At 42.5% G+C, this 27957-nt stretch overlaps 1 protein-coding gene across 5 annotated transcripts in view; it reads left to right on the plus strand.

Annotated features, from left to right (window-relative positions):
• LOC132214257 (protein adenylyltransferase SelO-like) overlaps positions 1-27957 on the plus strand; it is a 64794-nt gene that overhangs the window by 35118 nt on the left and 1719 nt on the right. For 2 of the 5 annotated variants that reach the window (XM_059661169.1, XM_059661187.1), the window contains 9 exons: positions 271-354; positions 1038-1167; positions 5397-5441; positions 5550-5631; positions 5732-5824; positions 10255-10334; positions 11090-11133; positions 22105-22184; positions 22337-22402. In XM_059661169.1, the coding sequence (XP_059517152.1) occupies positions 271-354; positions 1038-1167; positions 5397-5441; positions 5550-5631; positions 5732-5824; positions 10255-10334; positions 11090-11133; positions 22105-22184; positions 22337-22402 (704 nt within the window). The remainder of the gene's footprint in view (positions 1-270; positions 355-1037; positions 1168-5396; positions 5442-5549; positions 5632-5731; positions 5825-10254; positions 10335-11089; positions 11134-22104; positions 22185-22336; positions 22403-27957) is intronic. The other 3 variants (XM_059661197.1, XM_059661207.1, XM_059661178.1) reach the window with 3 other exon arrangements.

Here is a 27957-nt window from a genome sequence, read left to right on the forward strand (position 1 = left end):
GAGGAAGTTTTATTTCTTGGGACTAAAGTATTGAAAATCTTTGGGGACAGAGGAGTATAAAACAAAAGGCTACATTTATTTTTAAAATATAGTTGTAATATAAAACTATTTATCTTCTTTAATTAAACTTTTCAATTGATAATTAAATTTTGCTTCGTTTCTAAAAAAAAAAAATGCATTTCCATGACCTTTTCCATTCTGGAAAATTTTATACGGTTAAAAAATGCTTTTGTTATTTTATCATGTTTTTGGAAATTTTTGTTGTTTTAGGTGTTTGCAATACTGATAACTTCAGTTTGTTATCCATTACAATTGACTATGGTCCATTTGGTTTTATGGAAGCCTATAATCCAGGTATGTATGATTTATATGTATATATAGATACCTTATTTCACAAGGTTATTTTAGATAAACTGTTATAGCTAATACAATGATGAGGTAGTAAAAGAATTGAGATCATTTGTAGAATGGTAGTTTTGTGTTGTACTCCATCTTCTAGGTGCTATAGGGATACAAAAATGAATTCTTCGTAAGTCCTGCCCTTAAAGAATTACATGTTAGTGAAGATGACCTGAAGGACAGTAGGGAATATGTTGTCAGACAGACGTGAGTTTGGTTTCGGGCATCTGACCCTTAACGGCTCTGTGCCCTTGGACAAGTTAACTTAACCTCTCACTTACTAACCTATAAAATGGAGGTAACACTAATATAATACTTGACTGTGGAAGGATGAGAGAGGGCTTTGTGGACAACATACTACTTGAGTTGGAGTTTGAAGTCTGTATTTGATGACCTGGAAATTCTTGTAGGTTAGAAATGTATTAATCTATTAGGCACATATTCACATTATAAAATATTTTCATGTGTATGGACATTAAATATTTATATTACTTTTGAGTTAAATGTTTAATGTTAGAAAAAGTTTTACCTAATAAATAGAAATTTATTACATTTAAATATAAATTAAAAAATGAAGAAAACAGCTCTTTGTTGTAATTATCCTTACTATATAAAGATAGTATTTTTGTGTTAAACAGATTTTGTGCCAAACACATCTGATGATGAAAGAAGATATAAAATAGGAAATCAGGCCAATATTGGGATGTTTAATTTGAATAAGTTGTTACAAGCTCTAAACCCATTACTGGATCCAGGGCAAAAGCAGCTGTGAGTAAATCCTAAACCTACTAATTAAATCTGTGTGAAAATATATTTGTAAAATGATAATTTTTTATTTTTATTGATTTCAGAAAAGAAGGGAGAGAGAGAGAGAGATAGAAACATCAATGATGAGAGAGAATCACTGTGTGGCTGCCTCCTGCATGCCCCCTACTGGGGAAAAAATGATCATTTTTGAAAAACAAGAAAGTGACATTTTGAAAACCAGCTTATTATTTAGTCTTTATAAACTCTATATTTTTCTCTAGTTCAGTTTTGGTTTTTTTCCATAGTTACCAGGATAAGTTGTTTTCATATTTATTGCTTTTTAGATGTGAAATTTTAATTTATTTCTTCTTTGATCTAAGAATTATTTATCACCCTTTCTTAATTTCTAAGTAGTCAGACTTAATATGTCCATATTTTTGTGATCAAAAAATATGTTTGGTAAAATCTGCCATTCAAAATGCGCTAAGGATTCTTTATGGCATAGCCTTGCTTTACCTTAAGAATGAGGGCCTAAAAAAAAATAAGAGAGTGAGGGCCTGAAGCAGCCACCGGGTCCCGGATTATGTTAGGATTTTGTTGGTCTACCACTGGACATTGCATTTCTTGAGGGCAGGGACCACATTTTATTCATTTCTGTGTCTCAAATGTATTTACTGGAAGATAATACATATTTTGTTTTACACTCTCCTCTCTACCTCCAATAAAAAATTTACAGTATAAGATCCCAAGTGGAAGACAAGGCATATAGTTATTTTATTAATCCCAGGTAGCAAAAAATTACTACAATAAAGATTTTAAAAAGTTTATATCCATACATGATTTTCTTAATTAATTAACTAACTAACTAATTAATTAATTAATAACTATATTGGTAATACGGTCACATAATTAAAAATCAAAGTGATATAAAATGATATTCATTAAGCAGCTTTTATCCCACCCTAGTCTCTATTAATTTTACATCTCTTTAGCTCTGCAGAGTTCATTCAGTCATTCAACAAATATTTATTGAGGTGCTCAGTATGTGCCAGACACTGTTGTAAGTGCTAAGGGGATAGCAATGAATAAAACAGCACAATAATTGTGCCCTGATAGTGCTTACTTTTGGTGGGAGAGACAGTCAATAAACAGTGTAAATAAGTTATATAGCATATTAGAAGGAGTTAAATGCTATAGAGAAAAATAAAGCATTAGGTGGAGAGTATAGGGAGTATAGGGAGGAAAAGAAAGTTGGCAGTTTTAAAGGATGGTCAGCAAAGAACTTGAATAAAGGCTCAAAGGAGTAACAGGAGCAAACTATGCAGGTATCTACAGGTAGGGAGTAGCCTGTGAAAGGCCCTGAGGTGGGAGTGTGTGTGTGGGGGGGGGGGCGGGGGGGGGCAGGGGGGGACGGTGTTTAAGGAACAGCAAGATGATTGCAGTAGAATGAGCAAGGGGAAGAGCTGTAGATGAGATCAGGAAGGTAAATCAAGCAGAGCTTCAGAATGTGTTGAGTTTTTGTGTAACTGAAAATACATTTGAGAATGTTAAGAAATACAAACTATTTGTTTAAAGATGGACTTAATGTTAAAAACTCTAATTTTTATATTTTTATGAAAGATTTCACAATATGTTCATACTTTCAGACAAGTAAAATATTGTGTTGGGTGAGTTACTGCTAATGAGTTATTTTGGTCTAAGATGATTTTAAAAATATACCAAAAGCACACATTTATATCAACATTTATCCTGTAATATAATTATATATAGTAATATTTCAGGAATGATATGGTATGATTTGTACTGTATCCAAATCTTTCAGACAATAAATTTGTATTGATAATTTTCTCTGTGATCTATAATAATAAAAGTGTAATTAGACCAGACAGCCAAACCTTCTGGATGTCATTCCTGACGAAGCTGTAGTGGCGGGGGCTAAGGCAGAGGTGGTTAGGGGCAATCAAGCAGGCAGGCAAGCAGTTAGGGGCGATCGGGCAGGCAGGTGAGTAGTTAGGGGCATCAGACAGGCAGGCAGAGGTGGTTAGGGGTGATCAGGCAGGCAGGCAAGCAGTTAGGGGCGATCGGGCAGGCAGGTGAGTAGTTAGGGGCATCAGGCAGGCAGGCAGAGGTGGTTAGGGGCAATCAGGCAGGCAAGCAGAGTGGTTAGGGGTGATAAGACAGGCAGACAAGCAGTTAGGGACAACAGGCAGGCAGGAAAAGTGGTTAGGGGCAATCAGGCAGGCAGACGAGTGGTTAGGGGTCATCAGGCAGGCAGGTGAGTACTTAGGGGCGATCAGGCAGGCAGGCAGAATGGTTAGTGGCGATCAGGCAAGCAGGCAGGCGAGCAGTTGGGAGCCGAGGTCCCAGATTGTGAGAGGGTGCAGGTGGGGCTGAGGGCCCCCCCGCCTCTAGTATCCTATCTAATAAAAGAGAAACATGGTAATTGGCGTACGACCGATACCCTTTTCATTGGCTAATCAGCGAGATATGCAAATTAACTGTCAGCCAAGATGGCGGCCGGCAGCCAGGCAGCTTGAAACTAACATGAGGCTTGGTTGCCTCAGTGACGGAGGAAACCAACGTTCCCCGCCTGCCGCTGCCTCTGAGCTGGCAGTTTAAGAAACTCTGTAACAAATACGCCCAACTTCAGCCAGCAGATTCGCAACATTGTAAGCAAAGGCCAGAAACCTACTTTCAGCCGGAGGCCTAAGAGCTGGAGCCAAGCCTCAAGCTAAAGCTGGCCCAGAATTAAAAAAAAAAAAAAAAAAAAAAGGAAAAAAGGAGCGTTTGGGAGTTCAGTCACCCCCAGCCTGAAAACAGCCCTCAGCCCCTCACCCAGACTGGCCAGGCACCCCAGTGGGGACCCCCACCCTGATCCAGAACACCCTTCAGGGCAAACCAGCCGGCCCCACCCATGCACCAGGCCTCTACCCTATATAGTAAAAGGGTAATATGCCTCCCAGAACCGGGATCAGCGGAGCCGTGAGGCCTCCCGGCACTGGAATCAGCATGACAGGGGGCAGCACCCAAACCCCCTGATCGCCCTGCGGCTCTGTGTGTGACAGGGGGCGGGGCCACAACCTCCCTATCCACCCTGCTCTGTGTGTGACAGGGTGCAGCGCCCCAACCCCCTGATCGGCCCTGCTCTGTGCCTGATAGGGGGGAGCTCCCCCCCCCCCCACGGGCCCTGCTCTGTGTGTGACGGGGTAGAGCCATAACCTCCCCATCAGCCCTGCCCTGAGTGTGAAAGTGGCGGCGCCCCAACCCCCTGATCCGCCCTGCTCTGTGGGTGATAGAGGGCAGCACCCCAACCCCCTGATGGGCCCTGCTCTGTGCGTGACAGGGTACAGAGCCCCAACCCCCCTGATGGGCCCTGCTCTGTGCGTGACAGGGTACAGAGCCCCAACCCCCCTGATGGGCCCTGCTCTGTGCGTGACAGGGTACAGAGCCCCAACCCCCCTGATGGGCCCTGCTCTGTGCGTGACAGGGTACAGAGCCCCAACCCCCCTGATGGGCCCTGCTCTGTGCGTGACAGGGTACAGAGCCCCAACCCCCCTGATCCGCCCTGCTCTGTGCGTGACAGGGTACAGAGCCCCAACCCCCCTGATGGGCCCTGCTCTGTGTGTGACAGGGGGTTGCTCCACAACCTCCCCATCGACCCTGCCTTGAGTGTGACAGGGGGCGGCGCCCCAACTCCCCAATCAGCCCTGCTCTGAGCCCGACCAGGGGCTGCACCTAGGGATTGGGCCTGCCCTCTGCCACCCGGGAGCAGGCCTAAGCCAGCAGGTCGTTATCTCCTGAGGGGTCCCAGACTGCGAGAAGGCACAGGCCGGGCTGAGGGACCCCCCTCCCCCCCCCGAGTGCACAAATTTTTGTGCACCAGGCCTCTAGTAATATATAATTAAATCACTAAACAAGAATCAGTAGCACATAATCTAATGTTATTTAATACATGAAAAGGTTCGCTTTGTTCTTGTAAAATGTAATTCAGGAATGCTGATTTACATTTGGCTCAGTGGATAGATCCTCGGCCTGTCGACTGTAAGAGTCCTGGGTTCGATTCCAGTCAAGGGCACATCCCCAGTGGGGGGCATGTAGGAGGCAGCCGATCAGTGATTCTCTCTCATCATTGATGTTTCTATCTCTCTCTCCCTCTCCTTTCCTCTCTGAAATCAATAAAAAAACATATTAAAAAAAAAGAATGCTAATTTTAAATCAAGGTTTAACTGTTCTTTTTTTTCTTCCTATAGTGCCGCTCAGATTCTTGAGGGTTATCCTGTTCTCTATTACACAAGGTTTGTCCTTTTTGAATGCAGATGTTAAAGCATCCTGGTTGGTTTGAGGACAAGTCTTAAGATAGTGAGAATTTTAATAACATATTAAATTGACATTTCTTCTTTTAGATTTAGAGAATTGTTCAAAGCCAAATTGGGACTACTTGGAGAAAGGAAGGGTGATGATGATTTAATTGCATTTCTCTTACATGTGAGTTTATCATTTAATCTCTTTTTCTGATTAACATTTGAATTATTAATTAGCATCTTCTCAAAGAACTGAGATTGATAAATATACTTATTTTTATTAGCTCATGGAAAACACAGAAGCTGATTTTACAATGACATTTCGGCAGCTCAGTGAGATTACTCAAAGCCAGTTACAGGAGCTCAACATTCCTCAGGTATTCATTAGTGACATTTGGCTTTTTTAACTGGGTTATTGAGGTATAATTTATAATTTATATTCCATAAAATTTCACTCACCTTAAGTATACAATTCAGTGATTTTTAACTAATTTACACATTTGTGAAGTTATCACAATGCAATTTTGGAACAATTCCAACACACCTTAGTCCTTTGTGCCATTTTGCAGTCAGTCTCTGCTTCTACGCTCAGCTCCCAGCAACTACGATTTATTTTCTATGTCTCAGGTTTTCATTTTCTAGACATTTCCTATAAATGGAATCATACAATATGTGGTCTTTTGCATTTGGCTTCTTCACTTTTCATATTTTGAGGCTCATTCATGTTGTAACCTGTATCAGTAGATCTTGCCCCTTTATTTCATTGTATAGACATACCACAGTCTCATTTACGCACTCACGCAACACGTACTTATTGAGAACTCACTGTTGTTGACAGTTTATTCTGGGATAGACATTATAATAAATGTTTTAAAAAATAATAAAAATTTATTAATAATATAGTGACAATAATAGCTAACATTTGAGTCCTTATTATGTTCTAGACATTATTCTAAGCATTTTATATATAAAATCTGTGACATAACATATAAGGTAATACCATTTTGATATCTATTTTACTGATAAAGAAATGGAGGCATAGAGAGATTAGGTAACTAGCGCCAGGTCACACAGCTAGTAAAAGGCTGGCTAGATTCAAACACAGGCAGCTTTCCCCAGAGTTCATGCTCCTAGTAATTCCAAAGCTCTTTCTCATTTAAAAAAAAGGATGGGCCAGTTTTTTCCTCAGTCCCTTGATCCAGGCAGTCACCAAAGGAAAGGTATCTTGGGCTAAGTCATAAGGCTTGGAATTAGAGTCCTGTGGAGTTTGTGGAGTTTCCACAGTAGTTTTCATGCGTAGGTTTAGGGGGAAGTGTTCTGTGGTGACTGGAGAGAGCTGGCCCTGGCAGCAGATTAGGTGCTTCAAATCTGGGGTTCCCTTTTGACAGGCTGTGTGAGCTTGTACACATTACTCAGTTTCTCTAACCCTCACTTGTTTCATCTGTAAGATAGAATTGGTAGTAATGCCTACCTCATTGGTGCTCAATAATGTTGTCTAGCAGTAGAGATTTCAGACTTCTGTTTTTTCAGCGTGATCTCCACATGGAGTTTAAAGGAAAGGGTGCCATGATCGAAACTATACTACCAGAGACTTCATTCAGCTCTTACCACTTAGTTACAACTATTTTTAAACAAAAATAGCCGTCAGTGTCGGAAATGAGAGTTAAACTAGTGTTCTTTGAAAAAGAAGCATAGTATGTGTTATTGTAAAGATAGGTATGGATCATAGTAATTATAAGAAAAAATATTTTTCTCGTGGGCATAGATAGCCTTAAATTACATTTCAAGGAATGATTTGAATTTAAAAATGTCTACCTATTCAGTGGGAAATACAGAAAAATGTTAACCAATAAGAATCTTTGATATAATTGAAAAAATTATTAGTGATGAATCTATCAGAACTAATTATCATTTAATGTGTAGAAAACTGAGACAAAGTAATGTTAAAGTGACTTCTTCAAGTCTTTGACAGATATCAATAGTTAAATTACTAAGAGTTGGGAAAATTTAATTGTGAAGAGCTCATTACACTTTTAATCATTTAAATAGTTAATTTCTGTCTTTTGAATATGAAACCTTTTCAACCCCCTGACTTTTAGGTAGAGCTAATTGCTCATTCTTTTGTGTTCCCTTATCCTTTATATATATGCACTAGAGGCCTGGTGCACAAAATTTGTGCATAGGAGGCGGGGGGGCGGGAGTGTCCCTCAGCCCAGCCTGCACCCTCTCTAAGCCAGGATCCCTCTTGAAATCCAGGACCGCTGGCTTGTAACCGCTCGCCTGCCTGCTGGCCTGATCCCCCTAACTGCTCTCCCCTGCTGGCCTGATCCCCCTAATTGCTCTCCTCTGCCAGTCTGAATGCCCTAACTGCTCTCCCCTGTTGGCCTGATCACCCCTAACTGCTTCTGCCTTGGCCCCACCACCATGGCTTTGTCTGGAAGGATGTCTGATCTAATTAGCATATTACCCTTTTATTAGTATAGATAGAGTCCTGGTGCATGGGTGGGGGCCGGCTGGTCTGCCCTGAAGGGGGTCCCGGATCAGGGTGGGGGTGCCCTTGGGGGTTGGGGCCAGCCTGGGCGAGGGGCCTGTGGCAGTTTTCAGGCCGACCATGCCCCCATCAGCGTGGGAGTCCTCACTGGGGGCAGTGCTGGCCTGGGCGAGGGGCTGGGGCTGTTTGTTGGGGGTGGGGCCAGCCTGAGTGAGGGGCTGAAGGTTGTTTGCAGGCCATCTACGCCCCCATCGGGGTAGGGGTTCCCGCTGGGGCAGGGCTGGCCTGGGCAAGGGGCCTGGGGTGGTTTGCAGGCCAACCCATCCCCCGGCTTTGTCTGGAAGGTCTCCGGAAGGTCTCCCGGTCTAATTAGCATATTACTCTTTTATTAGTATAGGTACTAGAGGCCCGGTGAACAACATTTATGCACGGGTAGGGTTCCTAGACCTGGCCGATGATCAGGGCCAATTGGGGCCTTTCGGTTGCCGGCCGGGGCCTCCCTTCCCTGGCTGCTGGCTGTCAGCCAGAGCCTTCCTTAGTTCCGCACCATCTCCTGGTGGTCAGTGCACATCACAGTAAGCGATCAGTCTCCCGGTCAAACTCGTGGGGACAATTTGCATATTAAGCTTTTATATGTATAGATTTCTATAGCACTCATCCTATATAATAAAGAGGTGATATGCAAATTGACCATCACTCCAACACACAAGATAGCCACCCCCATGTGGTCAGAGATGGCCACCCCATGTGGACACAAGATGGCTGGCAGGGGAGGGCAGTTGTGGGTGATCAGGACAGCAGGGGAGGGCAGTTGGGGGTGATCAAGCCTGCAGAGGAGGGCAATTGGGGGGGACCCAGGCCTGCAGGGGAGGGCAGTTGGGGGGACCAGGCTGGCAAGGGAGGGAAGTTGGGGGGACTAGGTCAGCAGGGGAGAGCAGTTAGGGGCAACCAGGCTGGTAAGAGAGGGCAGTTGGGGGGACCAGGCCTGCAGGAGAGGGAAGTTGGGGGGACTAGGTCAGCAGGGGAGAGCAGTTAGGGGCAACCAGGCTGGTAAGAGAGGGCAGTTGGGGGGACCAGGCCTGCAGAGGAGGACAGTTAGGGGCAACCAGGCCAGCAGGGGAGGGCAGTTAGGGGTGACCATGGCAGGAGGGGGCAGTTAGGGGCAATCGGGTCAGCAGGGGAGCAGTTAGGCATTGATCAGGCTGGCAGGGGATTGGTTAGGGGGTGATCAGGCTGGTAGGCAGGCAGAAGCGGTTAGGGGCAGTCAGGCAGTCAGGCAGGCAAGCAGTTGGGAGTCAGCAGTCCTGGATTGTGAGAGGGATGTCCGACTGCCTGTTTAGGCCCGATCCCAGTGGGCCTGGTTGCCCAGTGGGATCGGGCCTAAACGGGCAGTCAGACATCCCTTGAGGGGTCCCAGAGTGGAGAAGGTGCAGGCTGGACTGAGGGACACCCCACCCCCCCGTGCATGAATTTCGTGCACCAGGACTCTAGTATGTATTTATATTTATAAATATGTATATTTCTAAAATGGAATTGAATATTTCTTTACACACTTTCCTTAAATACAGGGACCATGTCTTTTGTTTTTGTTAATCTTTGCCAGAGGATATTTTTTCCATTGCTTTTTAGAGAATGGAAGGGAGGGAAGGAAGGAGAGGCGAGAAAGAGAGAGAGAGAGAGAGAGAGAGAGAGAGAGAGAGAGAGAGAGAGAGAAGAGAGAGACACAGCGACAGAGAAAGACTTCAATGTGAAAGACACATTGACTGGTTGCCTCCCGCAACCACTTCAACCAGGGGCAGGGAGCAAACCTGCAACCCAGGTGCACGCCCTTGACCAGGAACAAACCTTTGTTGCGTGGGCTGATGCTCTAATCACTGAGCTACACTGGCCAGGGTAGGACATGTCTTATTAATTTTTATATCCTTCCCACCTAATAAAATTCCTAACAATAGTTGATGTTGCATAAGTATTTGTTAAACGAATTAATAGATGACTAAATAAAATGTAGTTGCAAATTAAGTTATTAAAAGTAAATTATTTTAAGGGAGTTCCATATTTAAAGGAAAACTTGGTAATACAAGTATTCATGTGTATGTAATCTCTATCAGTAAGAACTTTGTATTTTTTCATTTCTCTTAAACCATGCCATTACATGGATGTCTATAAAATATTATTCCTTTTTAGTACTACTTCTACTTGAAATAGTATACTTGAAAAAATATGGATAGTATAAGAATGTAATTAAAAGAAACACAGTCAAAATAAACTGAACAAACATTAATAGAATAAGCAGTCTATTACTATATTTTCATTTAGCAATTTTGGGCACTGAAGATGATTTCAAAACATGAACTCTTTCCTGCCTGGGTGTCCCAGTACCTTTTGAGACTGAACAGGTAAGGTAATCTAATTTACAAAAAAGCATGTGACGTATTACTTTAGCACAGTCAATCCATCAGATCCCTCCCTTTCCATTTTTTACCATTTCCTTTTTACTCTTGGGTACTTGGCACTGGTTGAGGCGTCTGTAGTAACACTTCACCCATGGGGAGCGCACTTATCTGTTCACCTCAGCTCTCTAATACACACCTCCCCAGGCTTCCCAAGCCCTGTAGCGGGAGAGCTTCTTAGGCTTTTTATCCAGTGTTTACTTATTGGCACATCTTGTACAATTGTAAGAAGTTACTTTGTTTTGTAACTCAAATGAATTAGAAGCAACAAGCAAGAAAGAGTAAAGGAGTTGTAGGTAGAGGCAGCTGAAGGAAAACCACAGGACACAGGAGCAAATAGCCCATCACATTTTAATGGCCACTGAGGGCTATTTATAAAGATTACCCTGAGTAATCAAGAAAAGGGTAAAATATTTTCAGAAAACTGTTTAAGGTAAGGAAAGGTTTCAGTCAATTTTTACACAAATATTTTTAACTTGTAAAAGTAAAAGGTTTGATATTATCTAAAATAACTAACCAAGGTAGTATTTTACATATTTTATCAACTCAGTATTTTCTATATTCCTTTTAGATACTGATCAATGTGATTAATTTTTTTTTTCAATATTTGTCTTATGAAATAATTCCTACCCTTTTGGAAAAAAAGATATAGTTTGGGAAGATGGTAGATAATTTTGTTTTTTTGTTTTATTTATTTTTAGTAACATGAATAATTCAGATTTTGAAAGAAGAAAAAGAATGATGAGTAAGTAATCATTTTGATGTTTTAAAAACTTTAAATAATCACATAAAAGCAACATTTTAAAAACCAGAACTAATTACGTGAGGGAACTGAGTTTTTTTGTTTTTTTTTTAAACTAGAAGAATTCTAGATGAGTAAATTTTAGTTGAGTTGAAGTATCATATATGAGCTTTCTAATTCTAGTGGGTGATTTTTAAAATGTATATATATTTTTCTGATTTTTTACAGAGAGGAAGGGAGAGGGATAGAGAGTTAGAAACATCGATGAGAGAGGAACATTGGTCAGGTGCCTCCTGCACACCTCCCTACTGGGGATCGAGCCTGCAACCCAGGCATGTGCCCTGCCTGGGAATCAAACCTGGGACCTTTCATTCCACAGCCCGATGCTCTATTCACTGAGCCAAACCAGTCAGTGTTCTAGTGTGTAATTTTTAACTCAGAGGATGAAAGCTCTGTTTTTAGTAAGTTTGCATATTGGTCTAAAGTAATATAGTCTTAAAAGATGGTGGAGAGATAGGAAAATGGCTTGGGTTATGGTGGAAAGAACATGAGTTTTGGAATCTGGCAGATGAATCACATTTTGCCACTTTAAAAAAAATCTTTATTGTTGAGAGTATTACAGATATCCCCCTTTTGTCTCCCCATTGCCCCCCTCTACCACGTTCCCACCCTGCCCCAGGCCTTCCTCACCCTATTGTCTGTGTCCATAGGTAATGCATATATGCATATAAATTCTTTGGTTAATCTCTTTACAACTCCCTTCCCTCTTCCCTCTAAAATTCTTCAGTCTGTTCGATGTTTCCATGCCTCTGGTTCTGTTTTATTCATTAGTTTATTTTGTTCCTTAGATTCCTTATTTGTTTATTTGATTTTTAGATTCAATTGTTGATAGATACATATTTATTGTCATTATATTGTTCATATTTTTTATCTTTTTCTTCACTGCTTTTCTCTTGCTGCTTTTAAGATTCTCTCTTTGTCTTTAACTTTGGCATTTTAATTATGATTGTATTGGTGTGGGCCTCCTTGGGTTCCTCTTGTTTGGGACTTCCTGTGTTTCCTAGACTTGTAAGTCTATTTCTTTCACCACATAGGGGAAGTTTTCTGTCATTATTTATTCAGATAGATTTTCAATATCTTGCTCTCTCTCTTCTCTTCTTGGCACCCCATAATGCAAATATTGGTATGCTTAAAGTTGTCTCAGAGGCTCCTTACACTATCTTTGTATTTTTGGATTCTTTTTTCTTTTAAAAATATATTTTTATTGATTTTTTACAGAGAGGAAGGGAGAGGATAGAGAGTTAGAAACATCGACGAGAGAGAAACATTGATCAGCTGCCTCCGGCACACCTCCTACTGGGGATGTGCCCACAACCAAGGTACATGCCCTTGAATGGAATTGAACCCGGGACCCTTCAGTCCGCAGACCGACGCTCTATCCACTGAGCCAAACTGGTCAGAACTCCTTTTTCATTTTTCTCTTCTGATTGGGTGTATTTTGTTTTTTCATATTTGATTCTTGGAATTCTCTACTCTACTATGGAATCCCTGTAAATTATTCTTTATTTCAGTTAGTTTATGCTTAATTTCTGACTGGCCCTTTTTCATGTCTTTGACATTCTCATTAAGATCCTTGTAAATCTCAATAAGTCCTTTGAAGCTCTTATTAAGATCCTTGAGCAACCTTTTAACCATTGTTTTGAACTTTGTGTCTAGTACAGGGGTGGGCAACCCCTGGCACACGTGCCAAACATGGCATGCCAGTAACTTTTGCTGGCACTCTCTTTATAATCTTCCATTTACAATTTTTTTCTTAATATCGACTTTTTTATTTTTCAGATAAATTCAGTATAGGTGCATCTTAGATAAATAAATAATTTTACATGACAAGTTATCTTAAAGACCATAGACATAGATTGATGAGAGAGGGGAAGAGCAATTTCAATATTGTCGAAAACGAACTATTGAGGACTTGGAATGCCATTCCAGAAAATTTTATCTGTTTAAAAAAACTTTGCAACAGCATTACTCTCCATATTTTCATCCATATACGCTTGTGAATCTTTGTTCTCAGTGATGAATTTTGTTAAGTCTCATAATAGGAGTAGCCTGACAGATGTAAGTAGTAGCTCGTGCATATCTCTGAAGGTCATGAAATATAAACTTGATGTAAAATCTCTGTCATCAGTGATGCAGCAGCAAAGTCCCACTGATAATATCAAATGGAGTCATAAAGTTTTCTGTCGGACTATCAGTGTACACGTATACATTAAAAAATAAATGTATTTTTCATCATCATATACTGTGTTTTTGTCACTTGAATGAATTTTATTGTTTCTTCAAGGTTCTTCACATATGTACACCTTAAGAGATATCAAGTAGGCGTAACATGTTCTCAAAAAAATAGGGTTGGCATGCAGAAGAATTTTGAGTCAGAGATTTTGCTGGTTTTGGCCTGCACTCACAAAAAGGTTGCCCACCCCTGATCTAGTAGTTTGCTTGCTTCCATTTCATTCAGTTCTTTTTCTGGAGATTTATCATGTTCTTTCATTTGTGACATGATTCTTTGTCTCCACATTTTGGTTGCTTCCCTGTGTTTGTTTCTATGTATTAGGTAGATCTGCTATGTCTCCTGGAATTGGTAAAGTGGCCTTGTGTTTTACGTGTCCCGTAGGGCCCAGTGGCTCAGCCTCCCCAGTCACCTGTGCTGGGCACTCTAGGTGTGCCCTTGTGTGGGCTGTGTGCACAGTCTTGTTGTTGAGCCTTGATTGCTGTTGGTATTATAAGGAGGAATTGACCTCCAGGCCAATCAGCTGTGAAGACCAGCTGCTACTACAGTGGAAGAGCTGCTGTGCAGGAGACACCTCTATGGAGCAGGACTTGCTTCAGTGGGGGCTTTTGTGCTCACTGAGTCTTCCCCTTGAGTGTGTTGCTTGTGGATTTGTAGAGTTGTGATCCGGTATGGTCTGAAACTGTCCATCAGGTGCACTGGCTCTGGTCTCCTGGGAGGAGCAAAATCAGCCACTGCCTGGAGCCACCCAGCAGAAGATACAGAGCAATCTTTAGATGGCTGCTACTTGTGTTGGGCTTAGAAGTGCCCAGGCAATGCCAAGCTGTCTTGGGCCCCTTATTGATAAGTATAGGGCTCGCTGACACCAGCTGTTGCTTGTTTGAGAGATTTTAGGAAAGTCTGAAGCCTGAACCAGCACAGGCCATTCATATGGAAAAGATGCTGCAAACAGCTTGGATGGGGCTGCAAATTGGATGGGGTGGGATCTCAGGGAATCACCAGGGTGGAGCAAACAGTGTGAGCCAGGTTGATGGAAACTCAGATATGGCTGCCAGTCAGCTCTGCAACAGGGAAGGTCCCAGCATAGGAGCAATAGCCCCTGTGAATATCCCTGTCTGGGAGAAAGCTGTCCCTAAATTCTTGCCCCAATGCCAGACAGTCCAGTTGCTCCCTGTATGTCTCTGGATCCCCTGAGCTTTTGCTCCAAAGGGAGTGCTGGAGCTCAGAGGAAGTAAGTCCATGTAAGTTTCCTTTAAAAGGAAATGCCTGGGTAACTCAGCCATAATCCCTGCTGGTTTTTCCAGCCCGAAGTTACAGGGACTTCATTTCCCAGCTCTGGAACCCTGAGCTGGGGATCTGGTGTGGTGCTGGGACCCCTTGCTCCTCATGGGAGCCCTCCACAGCAGAAATATCCCTCCCTATTGAAAAAAATGCCACATCCATGGGTGTTGGACCAGCCTATTCCGTGCCTCCCCCTTATCAGTCTCTGTGTGCTTTCTTCTTTTTCTTTTTTTTTAAAATTTAAATTCTTAATTGTTGAAAGTATTACATATTTCTCCTTTTTCCTCCATTGATCTCTCCTCACCCACTTTCACCTCCCAGCACAGGCTCTCAACCCCTCTACTCTCTGCCCCTCCTACTAGTCTCATGTACTTTCTCCTCCTGCTCCTTTTCCTCTTCCTTCTCTTCCTTCTTCTCATCCTTCCCTCCTCCTCCTCCTCCTCCTCCTCCTCCTCCTCCTCCTCCTCCTCCTCCTCCTCCTCCTCCTCCTCCTCCTTCTCCTCCTTCTCCTCCTCTTTCTTCTCCTTCTCCTTCTTCCTTTTTAATCTTTATTGTTGAAAGTATTGCATAGGTCCTCCTTTTCCCCCTATTAACCTCTTCCAGCCCAATCCCGTCCTCCCTGCTCCTCCCCCCAGGCCCTCACCACCTTATTGTCCATGTCCACAGGTTATGCATATATGCATACAAATTCATTGGTTTATTTCTTCCCACCCACCCTCTCCTGCCTTCCCTCTGAGGTTCAACAGTCTGTTCATGCTTCTGTGACTCTGGATCTATTTTTGATCATCAGTTTATTTGGTTCATTAGATTCCACATATGAGTGAGATTATGTGATGCTATTTACTCTGACTGGCTTATTTCACTCAGCATAATACTCTCCAGGTCCATCCATGCTGTGGCAAATGGTAAGAGTTCTTTTTTATTGCCACAGTATTTCATTGTCTAAATGTACCATAGTTGTTTTATCCACTCATCTTCTGATGGGCACTTAGGCTGTTTCCAAGTCTTAGCTATTGTAAATTGCGCTGCTATGAACATAGGGGTGCATATATTCTTTCTGATGAGTGTTTCAGGTTTCTTAGGATATATTCCTAGAAGTGGGATGACTGTGTTTTCTTCTTTACTTCTCTAGTTGTAGGACTTCCCTTTAGCCAGCTTTCAGGTGGTTGTGAATGATCATTGTTCTGTATCTTAGTTGTAATTTTGATGTGGTTATGGTAGGCACCATTTACCAACATTTACCCATGCTCCCATTTTGGTTCCTGAATTTTTTCATTTTGCCACTTTTTAGATGTGTAATCTGCAAGATATTTAACTCTCCCAAGTTTTAAGGCCCTTAGCTTTGTAAAATTAGGATATTTTGCAAGCATGTTGTAATGATGAACAATAATGCATGTAAAGTGTCTTGTTACAGTGCCTGGGCCATAATACACATTCAAATGATAGCTCTAAAAATAAATCACCTTTATATATTGATTTCAGTTTGCTATGTGACTCTTGGCTTTGAGAAAGAAAAAATAGAAGTTATTTTTCAATGTGAATTCCAACAAGATTAAAGAAGTTAAGAAAGTAGAACATAAATCCTTAGGTACTCTTTGTTAGGGTTTGGCTGATGATATAGGCTGTGAAAGAATTCACAATTGAGAGAGGAGATAGATGCAGAGAGGAAGTTTATTTTACTTAACACTAAGGGAAAGGGATGTGCATTGCTAATTAATCCAGGGACAAAAAAACAAAGGGCAGCTCTCCTTTTAAGCCCTGGCTGTTGTTAAACAATAAGGAAGGGAGAGGGATTTGGGGGCTGAGATTGAGCAGACATCAAGGGGATTGTAATTTGTTTGTTCTTTAGGAAACAGTCCAGAGCAGATGTCCTAGGGAGGTGCCTTATCAATATTTTTCCAAAGCCTGCAAAACATTCTTAGAGCAAAAGTTATGAAAAGTTCAAAAAAGGCTTGTTTGAAGGGGTGGTGGCAGGGAGGAACTTTCTACCAATTATCCCTGAGTTATAAAAACAGCAGGGTGGAGGTGTATGAAAAATGTAGCCTTGAAAGTAACATGTCTTGCAGTTTGAACAGAGGGGCTATTTGAATCAGAGGGGTTAACAATCTTGGGGGTTAATTACCAGGTGCTTCTCATAAATTATGGAAGGCTACAGCAAAGAAAAAGAGTATCCTAATATTTTGCTTTACTTAGGGCTTGTATAGAAAACTACTAGTGTCAACTGAGTCATGTCAATGAAATGACTGGCAGGCCGTGAGTTTGACATACTTGCTCTAGGTAGTTCCAGCATTACGCTAGGGAGATATTTTTTAAAAGCCCTAAAATATCTCCATCTGCAATAAAACAAGATTGGTGGTAATTCTAAAAACTTGTCAGTGTAATACTGCTTTTCTTCATGCCTAGTAATTAATTTTGTTTTGTTTTGTTTTTGTTAATCCTCACCTGAGGATATTTTTTCCATTGATTTTTTAGAAAGTGGAAGTGAAGGAAGAGACATATCAATGTAAGAGAGACACATCAGTTGGTTGCCTCCTGCACTCCCTGATAGGGGGCCGGGAATAGAACCTGCAAACCAGGGACATGCCCAGTCAGGGCAACCGAACCCATGACCCTTTGGTGTGTGGGCCAGCACTCTAACCACTGAGCAACACCAGCCAGGCCTAGTCGTGAATTTGTGGCGCATGCTCAGAAGAATCTTTGTCTTCATTGGTCAGCTGATTAGCACACAGCTATTTAGAGCTCAAGGCAAACTTAAGTTGAAATCCTGGATTTGAACCTCATTTTAGAATACAACCTTCGGCCTACTCCATTGACTTTCTGTCTACCATTTTGCAAATGGTATGCCACTGATCATGAGAGAATGCATTGGCCCAAACTGGGACTGGCTCAACACAAACTTACTGCTTTTGGAAAATATCACACAGAGAATGCTAGACTCATTGCAAGTCAGACACACACGCAGGTGGGGGCTGCGTCCCACGTGGAGTGTTTCTCTTGGCCCTCTGCGTGCACCATCAGGGGTATCTTCCACATGGTCACAGTACCTGACTGTTTAGTAAGGGGCACTGACCTCTTTTTCCTTAAATAGTTAAATTAAAAAATGACAACAGTCAACACAATAATAGCCATCTGGTATGAATGAATCAAAATTATACCTATTTTCTTGTCAGACCTGCAAAAAATATAACATTTTTTTTGGTGTGTTGCAGAATTTTAGTAATTAGTTTGTGTGCACCATAAGACAGAAAACGTTGAAAATTGCTGAGTTAAGGTGATAGTGTTGTTATAGATAAGCTGCCCGGTGGCACGGGAGAATGATCAATTGGGCACTCGGGAGTCAGAATAGGAGCCTTTAATGCACTAGTGCCGTGACGCAGGGGAGGCAGTCTCCAAATCCTGAGCGATGAATATGGACGAAGCTTTCCCTTTATACCCTTAGTTCCTTTGCCCCCCAAATATGGATCAGGCTTCTGGACTTCTTTCGGGCTTTGCAGCCCCCGTGAATTGGCATGGGGGAAGTGAGATTACACTCAGAGGCCTGTCTGGCGCCAGTGCTGCCAGCATGCTCAGGGGGTTGTATATGGTCCATGGTTTATGGCCTCTGTAAAAGGGGAGTATTCCGGGAAACAGGTTCCGCAAGTCAGGACAGGCATCACAGGCAAGAATGGAGTTAATGGGCAAGCAAGAGCGTGCGTCAGAATGCAGGTTACTGGCACAGATTCAGATAGCTAGCCGCCCAAATGTCTTATTTTTCCTTTCAGTGTAAATTTAATAGTGGCCTCAAGTTCATATTGGAGACTTGACCTTTGGTAGAGTAGAATAAAAGAGAAATTTTCTACTTTATCCTTCCTCTGGGGCATCAAAAAAAGAGAGAAAGGAGAAAAGGTTGAATATGCTAATTTGAAATAATTTTTTCTTAAATTATTTTAATAACTACTTAACAATTGAGTCAGATTTATTTTAACTTATATATTTTTATTTTTTTAAATACATGATAAATCAAACTATCATTTTCCAGCTTCATTGCCAGCCCATTAGAGATTAGTTGAGTTTAATAAATTGAAGTGTTCAGCCTCTGTGTGTGTGTGTGTGTGTGTGTGTGTGTGTTCAGCTTTTTATGCCCATTGGCTCTGCTGAATTTCTGATACATTGATATTTTCCAATGACATGTTTTATTTGAGATTATGATGTACTCATAACACATTATCTTATCTCTCTTTTCCCAGCACTAAATTTACTTATTCAGCAAACATATTAAGCCCCTATTATGTGCTATTTTTTGGGTAGTCACATTGCTTATAAAGCTGAAACTACAAAGGTTAATTAGATACCTGCCCTTTAGTAGCCTATATTTTAGTCCATTAGTGATCATCAAATTATGTGGAACTCTAGTTGGATTTTTGTTTTGGACATAATATTCCTTACCCCACTGCTTAAAATTTTAATGCCCAAAGAAATAATCCACAAACAGTTGTAAACCAGGAAAAATGTACAGAATTAGATAATTCCTCAAAGAATCTTATAAACACATCTATAATTTTATGGTTTTTAAGTAGTTAGTATATTTGTAATATGGCCCCTTACTAAATAGTCAGGTACTGACTGCATGTTTTATCCTCCCCTCCCCCATGACATGGGCTTTATTTGAGGACTGTTGGGGGAAGAGAGAGAGGGGCTGGGACTGGTGGATATGGGGAAAGGGGCTTCTCAACTTGCTTTTTACTTTAGTGCAGGTTGCCTGGAGGCTGGGATGAGTGAGAATGCTGTAGAGATGAGAGAGGAGGAAAACGGAAGGTCATGGAATGGACACGTTCTTAGGGAAAAAAGCCAGGCCAGGATATTGGGACCATGGGTGGGGAGGGAAGGCACTCTTCATATACTGAGACTCAACCAAGGTCACTGCTCGATGCCAACTTCCCCAGGCCCGCTGCCCCATGCCGGCTCCTGACCCAAATGCCTGCCCTGCTAGCTTCCTCAACTTCCTGTGGAGAGGAGGAGGATGAAGATGTGGGGAATGGTGGAACCTCTGCCTCTGGGTCCCTTTCCTAGGAGAATTGCTCCTAGGCAAGTTCTGTTTATAGCTGCAATTCCCAATGTATTTTAACAGTATTTTGTTGGTGGGTTTCTAGCAAATGACAAATATGTCAAACTTTTAACTGGATGACTCCACTCTCCCTCTGCCTAGGCTGAGTGCTTCCACAATTTTTATTGCATGTAGTTTTCTTTTTGTTCAAAGATGGCCTATCGATATTTTGTGTACAGGGGTTTTTATTTTAAAGTAGTTGTCTATGAACTCTTTAAAATTTGAAAAATGCAGACTTGTAAAAAGAATAAAAAAATCCCTGTATTCCCAAAGATAATTACTATTTTCTTTAAAAAAAATTATATAGCCCTAGCTGGTTTGGCTCAGTGGATAGAATGCCTGTCTGCGGACTGAAGGGTCCCAAGTTTGATTCTGGTCAAGGGCACATGCTTGGTTGCAGGCTTGATCCCCAGTAGGGGGCATGCAGGAGGCAGCTGACGAATGATTCTCTCTCATCATTGATGTTTCTATCTCTCCCTCTCCCTCTTCCTTCCTCTCTGAAATCAATAAAAATATATTTAAAAAATAAATATATGTTTTTATATGGATAAATGAACTCTGTAGAAAATTTCTCTTTTATTCTACTCTACTAGAATGGTAATTTCTGCAGGCCTCTAGGACTTCCCTTATATCACCCAGTTGATAAATTATTTTGGAAAGGTCTCATCTCAAATAAAGACAGTTTCTGGAATTTTTTCTACATGTACCATTGTTACAATGCATTTTAATATTTCAAAATGCATGGTTATTATAAAAAAAAATCAATGTATAAAGAATTTTGCCTGCAGGTAACCTTTTCTGTATGCTCTTGGCAGCATTAGCACTAAGCAGTCCTCCTGAGTCAGACCTTAATTCTGTGATTGAAGATTTTAAAAGCAGCAACTTTTCCCCTCTCCACTTAGAATAAAGGGCTTAATTCAGATGAACTCACTGCTTTCTCCATGCTTTATGAAATGCTTAGCGAACTGAACATAGTGAAGTAGGCACCTTAATTCTGAAACACTGGAAAGAAAACATGTTGCTCATAATGCTCAGAAAGTCTTTTCTGTACCAGTAGGTAAAAAATATTGCACATCTACACTAATAAAAGACAAAGATGCTAATTGACCATACCTTCGCTACACTTATCAGCCAATCAGAAGAGTATGCAAATTAACCCAACAAAGATGGCCATTAAATTTGCATACTGCAGGTAGATCCCTTTGCTCCACCCTGCGCTGGTGGCAGCGCGATCCTGAGCCGCCACCTGCCCCAGCGCAGGATCTGGGCCTGCCGTGTGTGGCCTGGGGGAGACGGGGCAGGCACCGCGGGATCGGGCGTGCCATCTGCCACCAGGGGAGCGGGCCTAAGCCAGCAGGTGGTTATCTCCCGAGGGGTCCCAGACTGTGATAGGGCACAGGTTGGGCTGAGAGACCCTCCCCCTCCCCCTCGCCAGTGCACAAATTTTTGTGCATCGGGCTTCTAGTCCTATATAATAAAAGGGTAATATGCAAATCGACCGAAAGGCAGAATGACTGGTCGCTATGACATGCACTGACCACCAGGGGGCAGACGCTCAACACAGGAGCTGCCCCCAGCCCCCCAGGCCCTGATCCTGATTGCCTGATTGGGGCCTGCTGGCCAACCTCTCAGTCCCTTCCCCTGGCCAGGCAGGCTCTGATAGTTTGATGGGGAATGGGGAGCCAGGGGTGGGTGGCAGTGGATGTGGGCAGCACCAGGCCAAGGTCCCCGCCCCACAAGTCACCCCACACACAGAGGGCAACTGGTGGCAGGGGATGGGGCCAGCAAGTGGGCGGGAATGGCCAACCTCTTGGTTTTCCCCCCTGGCCGGCAGGCTCTGATTGCCCGATGGCGAACAGGGAACCTGGGGTGGGTGGCAACAAACATGGGTGGTGCTAGGCCAAGGCCTCCGCCCCACCGGTCACCCCACACATGGCATCTGGTGGCGGGGGACGGTGCCAGCAAGCAGGTGGGAACAGCCAACCTCTTGGTTCCTTCCCCCAGCCGGCAGGCTCCAATTGCCCGATGATGAATGGGAAACTAGGGGTGGGTGGTGGCGGGGGGCAGGGCTGGATGCCAGCAGCTGGGGAAGATGCCCCTGATTGCAGGCCAGGCCTAGGGACCGTACCTGTGCACGAATTTCATGCACTGGCCTCTAGTTATTTATAAACAGCCAAAATTGACTAATGCTGGTAATTTTTCTCATTAGAGCCTTCCAGCAAAGTTATTGAATATTATCTAATTTCAGCTGTAATTTCATATGATCTGTGTTGACCTAGTAATTTATGGTTCCAATAAGTGCTTTCCCCTTTTGTTTAAGCTATTAATCCTAGATACGTGCTGAAGAACTGGATGGCAGAGTCTGCAGTGCAGAAAGCAGAAAGGAATGATTTTTCAGAGGTAAGGTGGTTGACTTTTCTGCATATATTTTTTTTATTAATTTTAACTATGTCACATTTAAATTTTTTATTTTATTTTTTATTGTTGATAGTATTTACAGATATCTCCCATTCCTCCACCCCCCCCCACCCCTTTAATCTCCCTCTGCTCAGGCCCTGCCTACCACACAGGTCTTCATCACTCTATTGTTTGTGTCCATGAGCTATGCATATAAGTATGTAAGTTCTTTGGTTTATCTCTCTTCATTCCCCCACCCCCACATGGAGGTATGTCAGTCTGTTCCATGCCTACATGCTTCGAGTTTTATTTTGTTGGTCAATTAGTTTTATTCATTAGATTCCACAAATAAGTGAGGTCATGTGATATTTGTTTTTCTCAGATTGGCTATTTCACTTAGCATAATAGTCTCCAGGTTCATCCATGCTTTTGCAAGAGGCAAGAGATCCATCTTTTTTACACCTGCATAGTATTTCATTGTGTAAATGCCCCACAGCTTTTTTATCCACTCATCTACTGATGGGCACTTGGGCTGTTTTCAAATATTAGCTACTAGTGGCCTGGTGCACAAAATTTGTGCACTCGGGGGGGAGGGTCCCTCAGCTAGGACACACTTTGCTCTTTTCTATATCTTCTATTTATCTCCTTATTATGTTCATGCTTTTATTTAAGTTCCTCAACATATTTATAATAGCTGTCTAAAATTCTTGTCTGCTTTTTATCATTATTGTTTTTTTAGTCTATTTATATTTCCTAATTTTGATTCCCACTTTCCTGCTTCTTCCCAGTAATTGCTAAGTGTCGAAATTTTTTGTTCTTCTTTTAAAGAGCAGCTTTACTTGGAATACAGTTAAAGTGCCTGCAGATTAGCTTTCAAGACTTGAATTTAAGCTCTGTTGGTATGGAATTATGGTAGCCTTTAATCTAGGGCTATTTAGCCTTAATATCGTGGGGTGACCAGGCCAGCAGGGGGATTAGTAAGAGATGACCAAACGACCAAACAACAGGCTGCGTGGGGTGACCAGGCCCTCTGGGGGGCAGTTGGGGATGACCAGGTTGGCATGGGGGGCAGTAAGGGCTACCAGGCCGGCAGGGGGTGCAGTTGGGGGCGACCAGGCCAGCATGGGGGTCAGTAAGGGGTGACCAGGCTGGCAGGGTTGGGGGCAGTTAGGGGCGACCAGGCCGGTGGGAGGCACAGTTGGGGGCAACCAGGCTGGCAGGAGGGACAGTAAGGGGCGACCAGGCCAGCGGGAGGGCAGTTAGGGGTGACTAGGCCAGCGGGGGGTGGGGCCATTGGGGGTAACTAGGCAAGTGGGGAGGGCAGTTAGGGGCAATCAAGCAGGCAGGCAGGTGAGCAGTTAGGAGCCAGTGGTCCCGGATTGTGAGAGGGATGTCCGACTGCCGGTTTAGGCCCGATTCAGGCAGACAGACATCCTCCGAGGGGTTCCAGATTGGAGAGGGTGCAGCAGACTGAGCTGAGGGGACCCCCCCCACACCCTGTGCACGAATTTTTTGCACCGGGCCTCTAGTTGTAAATAATGCTGCAATGAACATACAGGTGCAATATTCTTTCAAATTAGTGTTTCTGTTTTCTTCATATATATTCCCAGAGTGGAATCAGTGGGTCATAATACAGTTCCATTTTGAATTTTTTGAGGAAACTCCATACTGCTTTCTCCAGTGGCTGTTCCAATCTTCATTCCCAGCAATGGTACACAAGGGTTCCCTTTTCTCTAAATTCATGCAGCACTTTGTTTGATGATAGCAAAGATTTGAAGAAGCCCAAGTGTCTATCAATAGATGAGTGGATAAAAAAAGCTGTGGTATATTTACACAATGGAATATTACTCGGCTGTAAAAATGAAGGAAATGTTACCATTTGCAACAGCCTGGATTGACCTGGAGAGTATTATGCTAAGTGAAACAAGCCAGTCAGAGAAAGACAAGTACCATATTATTTCACTTGTATGTAGAATCTAATGAACTAAATAAAAAAAATAGAGACAAACTCATAGATATAGAGAACAGACTAACAGCTGTCAGAGGGGAAGGGAGTAGGGTGCTGGGTGATAAGGGTGAAGGGATTAAGCAAAAAACAAACAAACAACTCATAGACACAGACAAAATATGGTGATCACCAGAGGGAAAGGGGGGTGGGGGAGGTAAAAAAAGGTAAAGGGGGGATAAAAGGTGATGGAAGAAGAATTGACTTTGAGTGACAAAGACACAATACAATATACAGATGATAAGTTATAGAATTGTACATTTGAAACATAATTTTGTGAACCAGTGTCACCCCAATAAATTCAATAAAAATAAAAAAATAAAAAATCAATATCTCTTGTCAGGACCATAGGTGTAGTTTCCAGTGTCCCCACAGGAGACCTGCCTTGAGAGTCACCACACTAAAGAAAGCCCTAAGGGGTGGAGGGGAGAAACCAAGATGGCGGCATAGGTAAACACCGGAGATTGCTGCCTCGAACAACCACTTCAAAAATACAACTAAAAAATGGAACGGACATCACCCAGAACCACAGGAAGGCTGGCTGAGTGGAAATTCTACAACTAGAAGGAAAGAGAAAAGCATACCGAGACTCAGAGGAGGCGCAGTGCGGATGTAAAATACTAAGGTGTGGAGGAGGTGCATGCGGAGCAGGCTGGCGGCTGAGGGTGCGGTTGTTTTTTTCAATTGGGAGGGAGTCTCAGGCTCTAAGCTCCAGTTCCGGGCGAGCCTCTAGGGACCAAGACTCATACGGGAGAAGCGGGACTGTCTGGCAGCAGTCGGAACTCAAGGGCAGCTTTCTCTCCGAGGGACTTGCAGCGATTACTGGGACATTGAGAAGCAAAGCCTCTGAGGGTAGGACTGAGAGCAGCCATACCTGCTAGCCCCGCCCTGTTGATCTCGTGGAACCTGCCCTGTCAAAGCCCTGCAGGGAGGCTTTTGCTGGATAGCCTCAGGCAGAGGCTAGATTAGCACCTCCCTACGAGCCAGGAAGCCCAGAGGTCAGAGTGGGACCATCCAGTTTGCAGCTCTGTGGAAACATAAAGGACACACTCAGGGGGCAGACTCAGTGAGCACCAAAGCCCCATTGAAGCAAGTCTTGCCCCAGAGGGGTGTCTCCAGCACAGAAGTTCTCCCACTGCAGACACAGCTGATTCTCACAGCCAATTGGCCTGGAGGCCAATTCCTCCCAGTGATACCTACAACAATCAAGGCTTAACTACAACAAGACTGTGCACAAAGACCACAAGGGGGTGCACCAAGAGTGTCCTCCTCAGGTAATTGGGGAGGTTGAACCACTGGGCCCTAGAAGACACTTAGCACAGAAAACCACTGTATCAACACAGGGAAGCATAAAAAATGCGGAGACAAAGAAAAAGTACACAAATGACAGAAATGGAGGAAAGCAAACTACTGAATATAGATTTCAAAACCACACTTTTAAGGTCTTTCAATAATTTCTAGAAACTGCCGATAAACTTAATGAGATCTACAAGAAATCTAATGAGACCCTCAATGTTATGAAAAAGGACCAACTAGAAATTAGGCATACACTGACTGAAATAAAGAATATTATACAGACTCCCAACAGCAGACTAGAGGATTGCAAGAGTCAAGTCAACGATTTGAAATACGAAGAAGCAAAAAACACCCAACTGGAAAAGCAAAATGAAAAAAGAATCCAAAAATACGAAGATAGCATAAGGAGCCTCTGGGACAGCTTCAAGCGCACCAACATCTGAATTATAGGGGTGCCAGAAGAAGAGAGAGAGCAAGATATTGAAAACCTATTTGAAGAAATAATGACAGAAAACTTCCCCTACCTGGTGAAAGAAATACACTTACAAGTCCAGGAAGCCCAGAGAACCCCAAACAAAAGGAATCCAAAGAGGACCACACCAAGACACATCATAATTAAAATGCCAAGAGCAAAAGACAAAGAGAGAATCTTAAAAGCAGCAAGAGAAAGAAAGTCAGTTACCTACAAGGGAGTACCCATATGACTGTCAGCTGATTTCTCAACAGAAACTTTGCAGGCCAGAAGGGAATGGCAAGAAATATTCAAAGTGATGAATGCCAAGAACCTACAACCAAGATTACTTTATCCAGCAAAGCTATCATTCAGAATTGAATGTCTGATAAAGAGCTTCACAGACAAGAAAAAGCTAAAGGAGTTCATCACCACCAAACCAGTATTATATGAAATGCTGAAAGGTATCCTTTAAGAAGAGGAAGAAGAATAAAAAGGTAAAGATACAAATTTTGAACAACAAATACACACCTATCAACAAGTGAATCTGAAAATCAAGTGAATAATCTGATGAACAGAATGAACTGGTGAATATAATAGAATCAGGGGCATAGAAAGGGAGTGGTCTGACTATTCTTTGGGGGAATGGGGTGTGGGGGATGCGGGAAGAGACTGGACAAAAATTGTGCACCTATGGATGAGGACAGTGGGTAGGGAGTGAGGGAGGAGGGTGGGGTGGAAACTGGGTGGAGGGGAGCTATGTGGGGAAAAAAGAGGAACAAATGTAATAATCTGAACAATAAAGATTTACTAAAAAAAAAATAGGTGGAGGACCTGAATGGACACTTCCCCCAAGAGGACATACAAATGGCCAAGAGACATATGAAAAATGCTCAAAGTCACTAATCATCAGAAAGATGCAAGTTATAAGGACAATGAGGTACATGCTCACACCTGTCAGAATGCCTACCATCAATAAATCAACAGACAAGTGGTGAGGATGTGGAGAAAAGGGAACTCTGGTATACTGCTGGTAGGAATGCAGATTGCTACAGCCACTATGGAAAATAGTATGGAGTTTTCTTAAAAAATTAAAAATGGAACTGCCATTGACCCAGTGATCTCAATTCTAGGAAAATATCCTAAGAAGCCTGAAACACCAATCAGAAAGAATATATGCACCCCTATATTTATAGTAGTGTTATTTACAATAGCTAAGATCTGGAAACAGCTCAAGTGCTCATCAGTAGATGAGTGGATTAAAAATGGTGGTACATTTACACAGTGGAATACTATGCAGCTATAAAAAAGAAGGATCTATTAGCATTTGAGACAACATGAAGGGACCTGGATATTATTAAGCTAAGGGAAATAAGCCAGTCAGGGAAAGACAAATAGCATATGATCTCACATATATGTAGAATCTAATGGGCAAAAAAATGTTGAATAAAATAGTACCAGAGGCATGGAAAGGTGGAACTGACTGATGAATCTCAGAGGGAAGGGGTGGGGAGGGTAAGAGATTAACTAAGTACTTATATACATGCATGCATAACCCATGGACACAAACAATTGTGCAGAGAAGGCCTGGGGAGGAGGAAGGAATGGGGAAGATGGGGTCGATGGGGTAAAAAAGGGGGGACATCTGTAATAATTTCAACAATAAAGATAAGTTCAAAAAACGAAAAAAAAAAAAAAAGAAAGCCCTAGGGATTATATCAGGGATTTACAGTTCTCCCAAGCCAGAAGCTATTTTTCAGTCAAAAGCAATGTTATGTGGTGATACAGTTGACGTACCACCTCACCTCATCAGGTTGCCAGGGAACAGACCTAGAACGTTAACTAAAGTTTACATTCTCATGCAGGAAAGGAAAAAAAAAAAGTTTATTTTTGATAAACCTTTTACATGAAATCCTTTACATATACAACTTGTGTTTACCTTCTTGCTTCAAACATTTCTTGAGAATCCACTCTATGTGAGGTGCTGTGGAGAAGTATAAAAATTGATTCAAGGAGCTTTCAAA

The sequence above is a fragment of the Myotis daubentonii genome, chromosome 1 (genome assembly GCF_963259705.1).
Source record: "Myotis daubentonii chromosome 1, mMyoDau2.1, whole genome shotgun sequence".
Classification (NCBI taxonomy): Eukaryota; Metazoa; Chordata; class Mammalia; order Chiroptera; family Vespertilionidae; genus Myotis; species Myotis daubentonii.